Source organism: Physeter macrocephalus, chromosome 18, assembly GCF_002837175.3.
Source record: "Physeter macrocephalus isolate SW-GA chromosome 18, ASM283717v5, whole genome shotgun sequence".
In the NCBI taxonomy this organism is placed as follows: domain Eukaryota; kingdom Metazoa; phylum Chordata; class Mammalia; order Artiodactyla; family Physeteridae; genus Physeter; species Physeter macrocephalus.
In genome coordinates this window covers 8396534-8413698 of record NC_041231.1, presented here as the reverse complement: position 1 = coordinate 8413698, position 17165 = coordinate 8396534, and the positions used below count along the sequence as shown (strand labels likewise).

Sequence of the window (17165 nt, the reverse complement as noted above, 5' to 3'; positions counted from 1 at the left end):
GTTGGGGGTGTGTGTGAGTATGTGCACACATGTTGCGAGTGAGAATTACCAGGTAACATCTCTCCCCTCCTTTCTTAATAACTTCTGAGTATCAGAAGACAGCCCAGCTCCTGTGTTACCTGTGTGGTTAAGGCCTCCGGACAAAACCAAGGTCACTGGGCTCTGAACAGGGGATAAGTATGGGTTCAAGTTCTGTCCTTATCTTTAGTTATTCCTGCAGTGTTGATTAAATGAACTGTCTTAGGTGTCGTGCAGAACCCTTTGAGGTGGTTAATCAGGTGTTCAGCTGACAGATGAAGAAACTGGTTGAGAGAGATGAGCCTCGCTGGAGTCACAAAGCCAGTCGGTGGTGGAAGGAGGATTTAAAGCCCAGTCTGCCTCACTCACTTGCCCTGAGTAGCACGGAGGGCTCCACGTAGGTCAGGTACAGTGGGGGTGCTCAAGCAAGGTTTGTGGCCCAAGGTAGCGGAAGTGGGCAACGGGGAAAGAGATGGGAAGCTGCTGAGTGGATCTCTGATATTGCCATCACTTGGACCTTTGAGACCTCCCAGGACTAAACCAGGAGGAGGTAATATTTAGCGCTCACTGTGGGTCAGACAGAATGCCAAGTATCATGTATGCGTACCTCATTTAATCCTCCCGACAGCTCCAGTTCACAGATGAAAAAATGAGTGTGGTGAGGCTAAGCCTGCTCAGGGTTACCCCGCTGGGATTCCAGCCCAGGTCTGTCTGCCTCCAAAACCGAAGCTGCCCTGGCCTGCTTCCTGTATGGACACTCAGGTTTTTCACATGGGGTAGGATATTTCATCCATAGGAAGCACCTCCTCTGAACTTTAAGGTCAAAAGCTCTTCTGACTAAAACTCTTCAGTAGCCTAGCATAGTTTTAAAAAATACTTCAGAAAGGACTTCTGGCTTCAGCTCAGGCATACAAAGAGTTTGGCAGTTGTCACTCCTGTCCTTACCACAAGGAAAAGCTGGGCAAACTGAAAGTCACTGACTCTTTGGATCCATCAAAGAACTGAGTTTGCAGGGCCTACTGCCACCTAGAAATGTGGAGAGGTGAATGCAGAGTCGCAGCCAAGATCTGCTTACCTGAAGCAGAAGCCACTGGAGCCAGAGCTGCTAGGAATACTTGGTGAATTGCTGGCGGCGGAGTGTGGACTAGCATGGGAGTGAGAAACCCCTGGGGGTCAACCTAAGGACGCCCCACACTCTCAGGGGTTTTAGGTCCAGGAACCCCACCTGGTTTTCATAGCTAATTGCTTTGGCAGGGTAAGGGGGAAGAGTTACCTTTGTAAAATAAACTCAGAGCATTCTCCATAACGAAGGCCTGTTGGGGGGCTGGGAGGTTTACCAGAGCCTAACTCCACCTGGGGAAGGGCATTTCACACCAGTCCCCTCTAGCCTTCCTGTCTCGTCCAAGTGTGGGGAGGGTAAAATTGAAAACTCATGTTTTTCTATACATTCTACTCACACACTCTTCTGACACTAAATATGGGGTGGGGGGGTTCCACACGGACCAATTCTTCAACACCAGCTGGGCATCCGACAATTCAATTCAATTCTGACACTGTCTACCTGGAGTTACCATCAGATCCCACACGTTAAGGGCTCAGTCCACCAAGACTGCCCCTCCACTTCAGATGCCAATCACAAGTGCGGGCCTCTGGTACTTCTGACCGGCTGTGAATCAGGGGTTTCTACAACTCCTCTTTGGTTTCGATAATTTGCTATAATGGCTCACAGAACTCAGGGAAACAGTTCACTTACTAGATTATTGGTTTATTGTAAAAAGACAATTTAGGAACAGCCAAGATGGAAGAGATGCATAGGGCAAGGTATAGGAAGGGGTGTGGAGCTCCCATGCCCTCCTCTGGGCACATCACTGTCCAGCACCATGGTGTGTTCACCAATTTGGAAGCTCTCCAACTCCCTAAATTAGGGTTTTTATAATGAAGGCTTTATTACATAGGCGTGATTGATTGAGTCTTTTGGCCATTAGCGATTAACTCAACTCTTAGCCCCTGTTACCTTCCTGGAGGTCAGAGGTTGAAAGGGGCTTGTTATGAATAACAAAAGCTACTCCTTTCACCTTCATCTTTCCAGAGCTATTTCAGGAACGGGGACAAAAATTAGATATGACAAAAGAAGCTCCTATCACTCTTATCATTAAGGAAATTACAAGAGTTTTAGGAGCTCTGGCCTGGAGCTGGGAACAAAGACCAAACATATTTCTTATTCAGTATCACAGAGGGGGGTTAAGAAACAGGAAGATCACAGCCCAAGGACACAGGCCCACTAAAATACTGAAATTTCACCATAAAATTACAGAATGCTTCCCTGCTGCCACACCTTACTACCACACCTACAGGACTCCAGTATAAGGATGCATTACAGCTAAAAGAGCTACAAAGCAGACTCTAGGGAAGCCCAAAGTCAAGAGAGACAAAAACAGACACTAGAGGAATTTGAAGCCTACAGCTACAGCACACAAACACAGCTCTACTTCTAGCCAGAATAACATAACCCCTCGTAGTAGAGGCTTATTTACCTCAGTTCCTATTACCTAATACAGCCAATAATGTCTCACTTTCAACCAAAAATTTTAAGTGTGCTAAAAAAGGTAAAGGAAAACCCCACAGTCTGATAAGACAAAGCACATATCAGAATGAGATTCAGATATTACAGAGATGTTGGTGTTATCAGATAGGAAACTTAAATGATTAATATGTTAAAGAGTTTAGTGGTAAAAGTAAATAATATGCAAAAACAGATGGGTAATGTCAGCAGAGATAAGGAAACTCTAAGAAAGATTGAAAGGAAATGCTAGAAATAAAAAAGACTAACAAACAGTGCCTCTCATGAGCTCATCAGTTGACACAGCCAAGGAAAGAATCAGTGAGTCTGGAGATAGGTCAATAGAAACTACCCTACTGCAAAGCAGAGGGAAAAAAGAATAAAAAAACAACAAAAACACCGAATAGAACATCCAAGAACTATGGGACAATTTCAGAAGAGGTAAAACATGCATAATTGGAATACCAGAAGGAGAAAAAAATGAGAGAATAAAGAAACATATTTGAAGTGATAATGGTCAAGAACTTTCCAAAATTAATGACAGTCACTACACCACAGGTCCAGGAAGCTCAGAGAACACCAAGCAGGATAAATACCAAAAATATACACCTAGGTATATCTTATTCAAACTCTATAAAACAAAGACAAAGAGAAAATCTTGAAAGAAACCAGAAGAAAAAACCATCTTACCTATAGTGAAAAAAAGGGAGCTGACTACTCATCAGAAACCATGCAAGAGGAGAGTGCAGTGAAATAAAGTGTTGAAAGATGCCTCCCAACCCCCAACCTAGAATTCTATATCTGGCAAAATTATCCTTCAAAAGTGAAGGAGAACGTTCTCAGATCAATAGGAAATGCATCTCATCCACCTTTTGCTTTTCAAGAAATTGAGGTCCAGAGCTCTCAAGTGGCTAAACTAGAAAGGAGTAGATCCCAAAATCTTTTTTTTTCCCCTTTTGCAAGTCAGGTTTTTAATTTTTTTTTAAGTCAGTGTTAGAAATTGCGCAGTTCTAACCCTTCACTTTAAAACTGGAGAAGTTGAGAGAGCAAAACTGACATTTGAGGTTGAACAGAAAGTTACTAGCCGACTTGGTGTTCAAACTCAGCTCTCCTGAATTATTTCCTACTGTAAGTTTGTTGTCTGAATGATTGAGTTTGAGCCTATATAAAATATTTTCCGTTGGCGGAGGGGAGAAAGACTTGATTCACAAATCGTGAATACCTTAAATTTCCAACAGGAGCTTTAACGCTTAGGCGTACGTGCTGGCTCCCACCGCCCCCGCCTAAGGAAAACTCGGCCAGCCAGTACTACAAGTCCCAGGCTGCTCCGCGGCGTGCGCGCTGGCCGCCGGGAGGTGTCTCCTGTGAGTCTGCGCGGGAAGTGGAAACCGGCGACGAGAGGGCCGCTCGGGCTGCTTCAGCTTAGCTGGTCTCCTCGCGCTGCTGGGCTCGCGGCCGGCAGTCCGGCCCCTCCGCCGCAGTCGCCATGTCCATGAAGGGCCGCTTTCCGATACGCCGCACCCTGCAGTACCTGGGCCAGGGGGACGTAGTGTTCAAGGAGTCGGTGAAGGTCATGACGGTGAACTACAACACGCACGGGGAGCTGGGCGAGGGCGCCAGGTCAGTCCGAGCCGCCGGGTCCCACCAATAACTTGCGAGTCGTTGAGACCTGGCGCTGCGCTGGCGCCAGGGCCCCCACTGCACGGACGGGCAGCTGCCCCGGGTTCCACAGCAGAAGAGGACCTCAGGGCCGCGTCGCGCCGGGTGGGGGCCGCACTGACGGGGAGGCCGAAGCCTCCTCAGCCACCCGTGCCCCGCGGGCGGCGCGCAGTCCGGGTGGAGCCCAGCCCGGGGCGACCGACCCTTTGGGGTCCGGGCTCTTCCACCTGCTGGCTTTGGGAGAGTTGCTTTTCCTCAGTGTTGCGACCGGGGTGATATCTATGTCTCAGGGCCGATATGGGGCTGCAGTGGGAGGGGTAACGGCTGCTGGCGTTTATTGAGTCCTCGTACGTGCAGCGCGTTTCTGAATGCTCCTCGTGCACTAGCTCGTTTGATTTCTGCAGAAACCCCACTGTTCTCTTCACTCCAGGTATGAAGGAACGCAGGAGGTTAAGGAACTGGCTTGTCCAGGGTACCATAGTCAGCTGGTGAGGGGGCGGTTCTGAAAGGGGGCTTCGGTCTCGAAGGACTCATCACCCTTAGAGTGAAGGGACTGTTTCTGAGCTGCGCAGCGGCCCCCGCCCCAACTCTTTAATGCTTTTCAGCCCGCCGCAGAGTCGGGACTCATTGAATGGAACTTGGAAGTAAAAGGTTTGAACTGAACCTTGAGGCAGCAGCAGTGCTTTGGGCTTTTCAGGTGTTAGGCATAAATTTACTGAGTGCCTGCTGATGCGGGGCCCCGTGCTGTTGCTGGGAATTCAAGTCCTGTCTTTCAGAAACTTTGGGATTGGGTGTGTGGGATGGATCAGAGTGAGACTGGAGAGCCCCTCCCTTGGAGGGTGGTCCCCCCATGGCAGGGCCTTCAGTGCAGGGCTGTTCAGGGGAGCCAGCAGCTACCCCCTAGCCGTTTGCTTTCCACAGGTCAACGCAAGAACTTGAACCTACTTGCGTGGGGTCAGCTGGGATGAGGGCTTCCTAGAAGACTCAGTCATAGGGCTGAATGGGCACCCAGATACTCCTGCATAACCAGCTTGGCATCCATCCATCCATCCATCTGCACCAGGAGTCACGGCAGAGGCCAGGCAGGTACAAACAAAGGAGGGAGAGTCTGGATGGGCCTGCAGTAAACTGAAAACGTCCCCTGCCTCACGGGGCCATTCACTGCTTGGCTACGTCTTAGCTATTTGGGCTCCATGGAGAATTTCTGACTTGTCAAGGAGCCAGAAATTCAAATTTTTATGTAAATCTCTGGTTTTTAAATGGTCAGCCAATCAAAATAGGCCTGCACATACTCGTATGTTCAAGTATTTTAATACTCTCTGGGTAAATAGGAGCCAAACAGCCATTCTGTGTTTCATTGTTCCTAGTGGTAAGGGCTTGGCTGTCCCACCGGTGCCCTTTGGGTTTGAGCCTGTCAGAATTGCTCTTTGTAGCCCCACCGGGCTTTCTTTGCTTGTTCATGTGCCCTCAGCACTTCATCTGTCCCTCCATTCCAAGTGCCAGTGGCCAGTACAGCACCGGGCTAGCAAGTCTTAGGGTATTTGCTGGGTGTGTGGGGAGCTGCCTTATTCAGAGTCTGACAGCTAAGTTCCTCCTCACCTCTGCCAGGTGTTCTTGCCCTTAAGATGCAATGGGAGAAGTAACAGCTGCTGGAATTTATTGAGTTCTGTGTCCAGCCTTGCGCCTCAGGATCCAGGTGAATTTGATAGTGATGGAGCCCAATGCTCATAGCCCTGATTCTTTGACTTAGTGGTCATGTGACCCAGGGCAGTTTACTTTTCTGACCGTTTTTTTTTTTTAATTAATTAATTTATTTTTGGCTGCGTTGGGTCTTCGTAGCTGCACACGGGCTTTCTCTAGTTGTGAAGCCCTGCATGTGTCTTTTTGAATTATGGTTTTCTCTTGGTATATGCCCAGTAGTGGGATTGCTGGGTCATATGGTAATTATTTTTAGTTTTTTAAGGAACCTCCATACTGTTCTCCATCTGGGCTGTATCAGTTTACATTCTCACCAACAGTGCAAGAGGGTTCCCTTTTCTCCACACCCTCTCCAGCATTTATTGTTTGTAGATTTTTTGATGATGCCCATTCTAACCCATGTGAGGTGATACCTCATTGTAGGTGATACCTCATTGTTTTTTAAAAATTTATTTATTTATTTTTGACTACGTTGGGTCTTCGTTGCTGTGCGTGGGGTTTCTCTAGTTCTGGGGAGTGGGGGCTACTCTTCGTTGCGGTGCGCGGGCTTCTCACTGCGGTGGCTTTTCTTGTTGCGGAGCACGGGCTTCTCACTGCGGTGGCTTCTCTTGTTGCGGAGCACGGGCTCTAGGCGCGCAGACTCAGTAGTTGTGGCTCGCGGGCTCTAGAGCGCAGGCTCAGTAGTTGTGGTGCACGGGCTTAGTTGCTCTGCGGCATGTGGGATCTTCCGGCGCGTGGGATCTTCCCGGGCTCGAATCCGTGTCGCCTGCTTTGGCAGGCGGATTCTTAACCACTGTGCCGTCAGGGAAGCCCCCTCATTGTAGTTTTGATTTGCATTTCTTTAATAATTAGTGATGTTGAGTATCTTTTCGTGTGCTTCTTGGCCATCTGTATGTCTTCTTTGGAGAAATGTCTCCTTAGGTCTTTTGCCCATTCTTTGATTGGGTTTTTTTTTTTGATATTGAGCTGCATGAGCTGTTTGTCTGTTTTGGAGATTAATCCTTTGTCCATTGATTCGTTTGCAAATATTTTCTCCCATTCTGAGGGTTGTCTTTTCGTCTTGTTTATGGTTTCCTTTGCTGTACAAAAGCTTTTAAGTTTTCTTAGGTCCCATTTGTTTATTTTTGTTTTTATTTCCATTACTCTAGGAGGTGGGTCAAAAAAGATCTTGCTGTGTTTTATGTCCAAGAGTGTTCTTCCTATGTTTTCCTCTAAGAGTTTTATAGTGCCTAGTCTTACATTTAGGTCTTTAATCCATTTGGAATTTATTTTTGTGTATGGTGTTAGGGAGTGTTCTAATTTCATTCTTTTTTAATATATAAATTTATTTATTTTTAATTTTTGGCTGCGTTGGGTCTTCGTTGCCACACGTGGGCTTTCTCTGGTTGTGGTGAGCGGAGGCTACTCTCCGTTGTGGTGCACAGGCTTCTCGTTACAGTGGCTTCTCTTGTTGTGGACCATGGGCTCTAGGCACACGGGCTTCAGTAGTTGTGGCACGCGGGCTCAGTAGTTGTGGCACGCGGGCTCAGTAGCGCAGGCTCAGTAGTTGTGGTGCACGGGCTTAGTTGCTCCGCGGCATGCGGGAATCTTCCCGGTCAGGGCTCGAACCCGTGTCCCCTCCATTGGCAGGCAGATTCTTAACCACTGCGCCACCTGGGAAGCCCTAATTTCATTCTTTTACATGTAGCTGTCCAGTTTTCCCAGCACCACTTATTGAAGAGGCTTTCTTTTCTCCATTGTATATCCTCCAGAGGCAACAACTTTCAACTCTAACCATTTGATTAGAGTTTTACTCCCATATAGTTAAATACCATACTTTGAGAGCTCCTCCTTACTTTCTTAGCTTTAGGCTTTATCTTTTGACTTGCCACTGTGGAAGGCAAGGATTTAAGTCTTGCAGAAGCATTGCTGTTCCCTACCCCAGCACATGCATACTACTCGATGCCCCCCATCCTCCCAATTTAGTCATTTAAGAATTTTGGATAAATCAGTATTCACTGTTAAATTATTATGACTTTGTAAACACTGTACACAGTTGAGTCAAACACTTTATTTTTCCTTTTTGTTTTTGCAGTTTTTTGTTTTCCCTGGGGTTATTGTCATTGCTTTTGTTTTAACTGCAGATTCTGCCCCAATTATGGACGTCTCCCCAAGCAAATGTCACACAATCAGACCTTCTGTTGATCCTGTCTTTTTCTTCTTGAGAATAAACTACAAGCTGCTATCTGGACTGCATTGCCATCATGTTGGCATAAACACTGAGGCACACAGCAGTAACTTGCTCTGGGTCATACACAGCTGGGAAGTGGTAAAGCCAGGCAACCAAGCTTTTACCCGTGTACCACTCGCACCTTTCCATCGTCTGGTGTGGGGAGCAGGGTGGCAGCGGGAAGCAGAGAATGCATTTAAATTCGGGTGATTGGGGAGGCTTTAATCAAGAGACTAATTGCAAAGGTGTGGCAAGGATGGGAAAAGAAACCACAAGGAACAGTGCAAGACCCCGGGTCTAGGCTGCAGAAGTGAGGAGGAGAATGTTTGTTGGGACCTGGAGATGAAGAGGGCTGCCTGACAGGAGCCTGTGGAGCTGGGACTGAATCTGGGGTCGAGCCAGGGAGATAAATACCTTGACTCTCCTCCTCCCATTCTTTTGCCAGTGCTCCCTGTGGGCTGAAGCCAACAGAAAGCCAGAGGGCAGGAAAGCCCATTTCCTAGCCCATATCTGGATGGAGAGCAGGTGGAGAGGGATCCAGGCATACAGTTGTGTCATAGTTTATATAATCAGTCAGGCATTTGTTTCTGTTCCTTTGCTGTAACAAATAATGCTGCAGTAAACCTCACACATGTCTTTGTATTCAAGTGTGAAAATACCTAAGGCAGAGGTGAAAACATCGAGTCAAGATCTGTGCTAGTTCCAAACTGACCTCCAAGGAGGTTAGACCAATTAATATATTTAAGGAAACGTTTCCTCACTTTATAACTTAAAACTATTTATTTATTTTAGCAATCTAAGAGGTAAAAAAGGACCATTTTAATTTATGACTTTGTTGGGAAGATACTGAGGATCCTTCCTTTGATAGGCCATGTGAGTTTCTGCCTGTCTCTGGCCTTTGCCTCTAGTGTTTCATTATAAATGCTGTTAATGATGTGCAGAACTCTATATCAAGGGAATTAACCTTTTGTTTTGTGTTTTGCAAACATTTTTCTTGTTTGGCAAATGTTGATTTTGTTTTTGTTAAAGTTTGCCTTGCAGAGGTTTTATTTATTTATTTTTGGCTGCGTTGGGTCTTTGTTGCTGCGCGCGGGCTTTCTCTAGTTGCAGCGAGCGGGGGCTACTCTGTTGCGGTGCGCGGGCTTCTCATTGCGGTGGCTTCTCTTGTTGCAGCGCACAGGCTCTAGGCGCATGGGCTCAGTAGTTGTGGCTCGCAGGCTCTAGAGTGCAGGCTCAGTAGTTGTGGCGCACGGGCTTAGTTGCTTCGCGGCATGTGGGATCTTCCCCGAGCAGGGCTCGAACCCGTGTCCCCTGCAGTGGCAGGCAGAATCTTAACCACTGCGCCACCAGGGAAGTCCCTTGCAAAGGTTTTAATGTAATCAAATTTATCTGTGTTTTAAACCTTCTGAGTTTAGAGGTTTCTCCGCTCCTAGATTGTAAAAGTATTCCCCATGTTTGTTTTTATGGTTTCATTGATTTTAAAATTGTGGTATAATTTACATAAAGTGCTCACCTGTAGATACACAGCTTCTCATATGAGTACACTGTGCAGCTGTCACACCAGTCAGGACTGAGGACATTTCATGGTTTCATTTTTATATTTATACTTCTGTTTTGGTGAGTTTTAGGCTAACATGCAACGTGAGGTAGGGATATAGATTTCTTTTCCCTAAAATGACAAACCAAGAGTCCCAACACCCACATTCAGACAACACGTTAGTGGGTTCCTGAGACCTGCTTTTCCTACCTCCACCTTTTCGTGGGGGGGGCAGGGTCCTCTTAGAATCTGATGAGAGTTCTGGACTTTCTCTTTAGAAGAATACACAGGTGCATACAATTTTAGGTTACAAACTCTCATGGGTTTAATTTCTTCTGTTCTGCAGGAAATTCGTGTTTTTCAACATACCTCAGATCCAGTACAAGAACCCCTGGGTACAGATCATGATGTTTAAGAACATGACGCCAACACCCTTCCTGCGGTTCTATTTAGGTGAGTACAGGGCCCTCTGCCGTGGCCCAGGCCTGACTTTCCTCCCATGTTCTTCCTGTGTGGCAGTCAGCGGGGGCTGAGATGAGAGCGCTTGTAAACCTACGATGGTCCTGTCACCTTGGCTTCTATACCTGGCACACAGTGACTGCACAGATCTGGTCTTTCCCTCTCCAGCCGCATCTCCTGTTGCTGCCACATCTCCTACATATGCCTCATGTTATATGGGCTAGCCTTTCCAAATTCCCTTGCCGCACTGTGCTTTGATGCCTTTGCTCATGTCGGTTCCTTTGCTGGAAATCTCCTTTCTACTCTTCTTTGCTTAATTAAAAAATAAATCCTTTGGGACTCAGCTTGGGCATCATTTCACTCAGGAAACCTTACCTGCATCTTAGATTGGCCTCTCCCTTCTCTCAGGGCACGTCTCTCAGTGCTGGCCACATTCTCTTGAACATTGTATGTGTCTGCATGTGTCCTCTATGGACCATATGCATTTACGTGATGCCCTCCTGTCCCTGCGAGGAGCAAACATGAAGATTTATTCAGTTAAATTGGGCTCAGTGCCTGGAAGTCAGAAGACCATATGTTCTAGCCCAACTCTCTACTCAGTCATTCTGATCCTGAGTGAGTAATGTTCCCACTTAACGTATTTCTAGGGGAAGGCAAAACATCTTCCTTACACGGTTACGAGAATCAAATGAAGTATAGACTGGGAAATTCGTCAGGAAAGAAAATGATGATGCTTTTTCATTCATTCAGCAAATATGTATCAAGTTCCTGTTAGGACCCAGGCACTGTTCTAGGTGCTTGGGGTGTCAGGGAGCCATACAAACAAAGATCTCTAGCCCTGTAGAGATGATATTCCAGCAGGAGGAGATAGAATGAACAAGAAACTCAATAACATGGTTTGTTAGAAGATGAGTGCTATGGAGAAAAGAAAAATAGAGCAAGGTGGAGGCGAGGAGAATGGTGGTGGTTGGCAATTTCGTGTATATATTTCGTGTTGGTGTTTTAAAAAATTTATTGAGGTATGATTTACCCATAATAAAATGGACAGGTCTTACGTGCATGGAGTGATGAGTTCTGATAGATGTGACGGGCCTGTGTCACTATTTCCCAGTGAAGACCCGAAAAGTCTCCCAGTACTGCTTTCCAGTTACCAATTCCCACTCCCAAGAGGGACAACCACTGTTAGCAGTTCTTTTTTTTTTTGGCCGCACTGTACAGCTTGTGGAATCTTAGTTCCCTGACCAGGGATCAAACCCGGGCCCTCAGCAGTGAGCACAGAGTCCTAACCACTGGGGCCGCCAGGGAATTCCCTCTGTTAGCAGTTCTTTCACCATAGACTAGTTAGTTTTATTTGTTTCCGAACCTAATATAGAATCTCACAGTATGTTCTTTTGTGTCTGGTTTTCACTTGTCTTTTTGAGATTCATTCACATTATGTGTATCTGTAGCTTATTCATTTTTATTGCTGCATAGTGCTCCATTATCAGAACGTACCACAGTTTATCCATTCCCTGTTGATGAACATTTGGGTTTTCTATGGATGCCAAGACAGAGTTACAAGTATGAGGTTTATTGGAGATGGGGGCAGGCAGGGAGAGTCATCAGATGGCAAAGCACGTCTGACGTCTCTGGAAGGAGTTCTGGCCGGGAGATGCCTCAGATGAGAAAGTCGGGGCCGGTCGGTAGGAAGCTCTGGCTGCGTGTTGGGCAGAAGCGGCAGGTCCTGGACGGGGACCTGGGAGAGCCGGGTGGGCTTGGCTCTGCCGCTGCAGCGGGTCCCAGAGACTCTTCCAAGGAGGGTCTCGCTCGAGGCGGGTGTTAGCGGCTGCCTGCCGAGGGTGGTTTTGGGAAGGTGCATGTCTCTGTGGACCTAGGTGTTCGGTTCTCCTGGGCACAGGCTCAGGATGGGCTTGCTGGGCCACAGAATAGGCATGTGACCTACTTAGAAACCACCCAGACAGGCCTCCAAAATGGTTATGCCATTTGTCCCTGCAGTCCGCAGGGTGAGGGGTCCTGCTGGCCCCCCATCCTCACCCAAACTGGTCCTATTGCTCATCTGCATTTCCTGTGGCTGCTGTAAGATCACCACGAGGTTGGTGGCTTAAAGCAATACAGATTTCTCATCTTAGTTTTGTAGGTTTGAAGTCCAACATGGGCTAAAATCAAGGTGTTCGCAGGGCCTTCCTTCCTGGAGGTGCTAGGGGTGAATCCATTTCCATGCCTTTTCCAGCTTCTAGAGGCCCCCACATTCTTTATTTATTTTTAAATTCTTTCTTTCTTTCTGTTTTATTTTTGGCTGTGTTGGGTCTAAGTTGCTGCGCGTGGGCTTTCTCTAGTTCCGGCGAGTGGGGGCTGCTTTTCTTTGCGGTGCACGGGCTTCTCATTGCGGTGGCTTCTCGTTGCAGAGCATGGGCTCTAGGCGTGCGGGCTTCAGTAGTTGTGGCTCGCGGGCTCTAGGCGTGTGGGCTTCAGTAGTTGTGGCTCGCGGGCTGTAGAGCGCAGGCTCAGTAGTTGTGGTGCATGGGCTTAGTTGCTCCACGGCATGTGGGATCTTCCTGGACCAGGGCTCGAACCCGTGTCCCCTGCACTGGCAGGCGGATCCTTAACCCCTGTGCCACTAGGGAAGCCCGAGACCCCCACACTCTTTGGCTCGTGGTCCCTTCCTCCATCCTCGAAGCCAGCTGTGTTCATGTCTGGCCCTCTCCAACAGTCACACGTCCCTCTGACCACAGCCCAGGAGGGTCTCCAACTTTAAGGACCTTGTGATTAATGGGGCTGCCAGATTATCCAGGAGAATCTCCCCATTTCTGAGTCCTTAGGTTTAATTTCATTTGCAGAGGCCCCTTGGCCACGTCAGGTGTCCTATTCACAAGTTCTGGGGGACTAGGAGGGGGCATCTTCGGGGGCCATTCTTCTCATCACATAAGTCTTTTCAGCCATTCCAGTGCCTGTATATCTCCTTGACATTTTAATTTGCATTTCCCTGTATCTTTCCATGTGCTTATTGGGCATTCATTTATTTCTTTTGTAAAGAGTCTGGATCTTTTGTCCATTAAAAAAAAAGTGGGGGCTCTTTTCTTGTTGTTTATATATTCTGGATTCAGTTCCTTTGTCAGATGTATTGTGAATATTTTCTGTCTGTGGCTGCCTTTTCATTTTCTTAATGGTGTCTTTTGAAGAGCAGAAGTTTTAATTTTGATGAATTCCAGCTTGTTTTCTTGTTGTTTTCAGTTGTTTTCTTTTATGTTTAGTACTTTTTGTGTCCTGTCCAAGAAATCTCTGCCTACACCAAAGTCACAAAGATTTTTCTCCTGTGTTTCAAAACTGGGAGAGTCCTAGATTTACATTTAGGTCTGTGATCTCGTTATTTGTGTTTTAAGTGTGATAAGGATTGAGGTTCATTTTAGGTTTTTTAGATTTGGGATATTCAGCTGTTACAGCACCATTTGTTGAAAGACAATCCTTTCCCTTATTTAATTTCCTTGGCACCTTTGTCAAAAAAATCGACCATGAATGGATAAACAAAATCCCTATATTCATTCAGTTGAATATTATTCAGCCATGAAAAGGAATGAAGTACTGGCATATGCTACAACACGGATGAACCTTGAAAACATGCCAACGGAAAGAAGGCAGATGCAAAAGGCCACATAGTGTGTGATTCCATTTGTGTGAGGTGTCCAGAACAGACAAAGCCATAGGGACAGGAAGTGGTTGTCAGGGGCTGGGGCTGGGGTCGTGTGGGGAATAGGAAGTGACTGCTTAATGGGTACAGGGTTTCTGTTTGGGGTCATGAGAAAGTGCTGGAACCTAGATAGTGGTGATGGATGCACAACATTGTGAAGGCACTAAAAACCACCAAATTTTACACTTAAGCTGGTTAAAGTGGGAGAATTCCCTGGAGGTCCAGTGGTTAGGATTCCGTGCTTTCACTGCCAAGGGAGCGGGTTTAATCCCTGGTCAGGGAACTAAGATCCTGCAAGCCACATGGCACAGCAAAAAAAAAGAAGTATAATTGATGTATAGTAATATTCTATAAGTTACAGGTGTACAATATGGTGATTCACAATTTTTAAAGGTTATACTCCATTTATAGTTATAAAATATTGGCTATATTCCCTGTGTTGTACAGTATATCTTTGTAGTTTATTTTATATATAATAGTTCGTACCTCTTACTCCCCTACCCCTATGTTGCCCCTCCCTCCTTCTCTCTCCCCACTGGTAACCAGCAGTTTGTTCTGTCTGTGAGTCTGCTTCTTTTTTGTTATATTCACCAGTCTGTTGTATTTTTTAGATTCCACAAATAAGTGCTGTCATACAGTATTTGTCTTTCTCTGTCTGACTTAATTTCACTTAGCATAATGCCCTCCAAGTCCATCTATGTTGCTGCAGATGGCAAAATTTCATTCTTTTTTATGGCTAAGTAATATCCCATTGTGTGTGTGTGTATAGTACATCTTTATCCATTCATCTGTTGATGGGCATTTAGGATGCTTCCATATCTTGGCAATTATAAATAATGCTGCTATAAATATTGGGGTGCATGTATCTTTTTGAATTAGTGTAGTTTTTTTTCGGGTATATACTCAGGAGTGGAATTGCTGGGTCATGTGGTGGTTCTATTTTTAGTTTTTTGAGAAACCTCCATACTGTTTTCCATAGTAGCTGCACCGATTTACATTCCCACCAACAGTGTACAAGGGTCCCCTTTTCTCCTTATTTGTGGTCTTTTTGATGAATGCCATTCTGACAGGTGTGAGGTGATATGTCATTGTGGTTTTGAGTTGCATTTCCCTGATGATTAGGTATTTTGAGCATGTTTTAATGTGCTTGTTGGCCATCTGCATTTCCTTTTGGAAAAATGTCTGTGCAGTTCTCCTGCCCATTTTTTAATCAGGTTAAGTAGTTATTTATTTACTTGGCTGTGCCGGGTGTTTGTTGCCACATGCGGGATCTTTTAGTTGTGGCATGCGAACTCTTAGTTGCAGCATGTGGGATCTAGTTCCCTGAGTAGGGATTGAACCTGGGCCCCCTGCATTGGGAGTGCAGAGTCTTAATCACTGGACCACCAGGGAAGTCCCTCATTTTGTTTTATATTTTCCTTTGCTGTACAGAAGCTTTTAAATTTAATTAGGTCCCATTTGTTTATTTTTGCTTTTACTTCCTTTGTTTTAGGAGACAGATCCCCCCAAAATATTGCTACTTTTTATTTCAAAGAGTGTTCCATGTTTTTTCTAGGAATTTTATGGTAGCTAGTGTTTATATTTAGGTCTTTAATCCATATTAAGTTTATTTTTGTAGATGGTGTTTAAAAATGTTTTAATTTCATTCTTTTACATGTAGGTGTCCAGTTTTCGCAGCACCACTTATTGAAGAGAGTGTCTTTTCTCCATTGTATATTCTTGCCTCCTTTCTGGTAGATTAATTGACCATAAATGTGTGGGTTTATTTCTAGGCTCCCTATTCTGTTCCACTGGTCTATGTGTCTGTTTTTTTTTTGTTGTTGTTTTTTTGTTTGTTTTTGCGGTACGCAGGCCTCTCACTGTTGTGGCCTCTCCCGTTGCGGAGCACAGGCTCTGGATGCGCAGGCTCAGCGGCCATGGCTCATGGGCCCAGCCGCTCCGCAGCATGTGGGATCTTCCCGGACCAGGGCACGAACCTGTGTCCCCTGCATCGGCAGGCGGACTTTCAACCACTGCTCCATCAGGGAAGCCCTATGTGTCTGTTTTTTTGTGCCAGTACCTTGCAGTTTTGAATACTGTAGCTTTCTGGTGTAGTCTGAAGTCAGAGAGCGTGATTCCTCCAGCTCTGTTCTTCATTCTTAAGATTGTTTTGCCTATTCGAGTTTATTTCTGAACTCCTCATCCTCTTTAACTGATGTATATGTCTGTCCTTATGCTAATAGCACACTGTCTTGGTTTTTGTAATTCATAGTATATCTTAAGATCAGGAAGTGTAAATCCAACTTTGTTCCCCACCCCCCTTTTTTTTTCCAAGATTAATTTGGCCCTTGTAGGTTCTTTGCATTTCCATATTGACTTTAAAATCTGCTTGCCAGTTTCTAGAAAAAAAGCTTGCTGGGATTTTGTTCGGAATTATAGATCACTGAGGAAAATGGACATTAAACAAAAATAAATTTATTTATTTTTGGCTGCATTGGGTCTTTGTTGCTGTGCGCTGGCTTTCTCTAGTTGCAGCGAGCGGGGGCTACTCTTTGTTGCGGTGCGCGGGCTTCTCGTTGCAGTGGCTTCTCTTGTTGCGGAGCATGGGCTCTAGGCGCGTGGGCTCAGTAGTTGTGGTGCACAGGCTTAGTTGCTCCATGGCATGTGGGATCTTCCTGGACCAGGGCTCGAACCCGTGTCCCCTGCATTGGCAGGTGGATTCTTAATCACTGCACTGCCAGGAAAGTCCCTGGACATTTTAATAATATTGAGTATGTTTTGTGACTATTGTAAATGGTATTTTTAAAATTTTCTTTTTTCAGTTCTTTCGCTAGCACCAAACTTTGTAGAAGTACAGCTGATTTTGTACATGGGCCTTGTGTCTTGCAATCTTGGTAATTCATATTTCTAGAAGTCTTTATTTTCTAAATTCCTTAGGATTTTCTACATACACAATCATTACATTTGCAAATAAAGTTCTTCCTTTCCAATCATTTAATTTCTTTTTTGTGTGTCTTAATTCACTAGCTGATGTGGCTGCAAGATTTTGCATTTTTACCAGTAATTTAGGAAAGTTCCAGTTACTCTGCATCCTCACTAGCGCTTGGTATTGTGTTTAAAAAAATTTTAGCCACCTTAATATCTCACTGTAGTTTTATTTTGTATCTTCCTAATGACCGATGATATTATCTTTTCATGTGCTTATTATTATCCATTTTTGTTGTTGTTAAATGTTTATTCAGATATTTTGCCCATTTTTTCTTTGGATTGTCTTTTTTTTTTTTTTTTTTTTGCAGTACGCAGGCCTCTCACTGTCGTGGCCTCTCCCGTTGCGGAGCACAGGCTCCGGACGCGCAGGCTC

General features: G+C 45.6%; 1 protein-coding gene across 3 annotated transcripts in view; it reads left to right on the top strand.

Moving 5' to 3' along the window:
• Window positions 1–3936: 3936 nt before the first annotated feature.
• Window positions 3937–17165, top strand: part of MRPS25 (mitochondrial ribosomal protein S25) — a 25982-nt gene continuing 12753 nt past the window's right edge. The window contains exons 1-2 of one of the 3 annotated variants that reach the window (XM_007114966.4): window positions 3937–4198; window positions 10028–10134. In XM_007114966.4, the coding sequence (XP_007115028.1) occupies window positions 4065–4198; window positions 10028–10134 (241 nt within the window). In that variant the 5' untranslated portion in view covers window positions 3937–4064. Of the gene's footprint in view, window positions 4199–5169; window positions 5324–10027; window positions 10135–17165 lie in introns of those variants that run through there. The other 2 variants (XM_007114965.4, XM_028479802.2) reach the window with 2 other exon arrangements.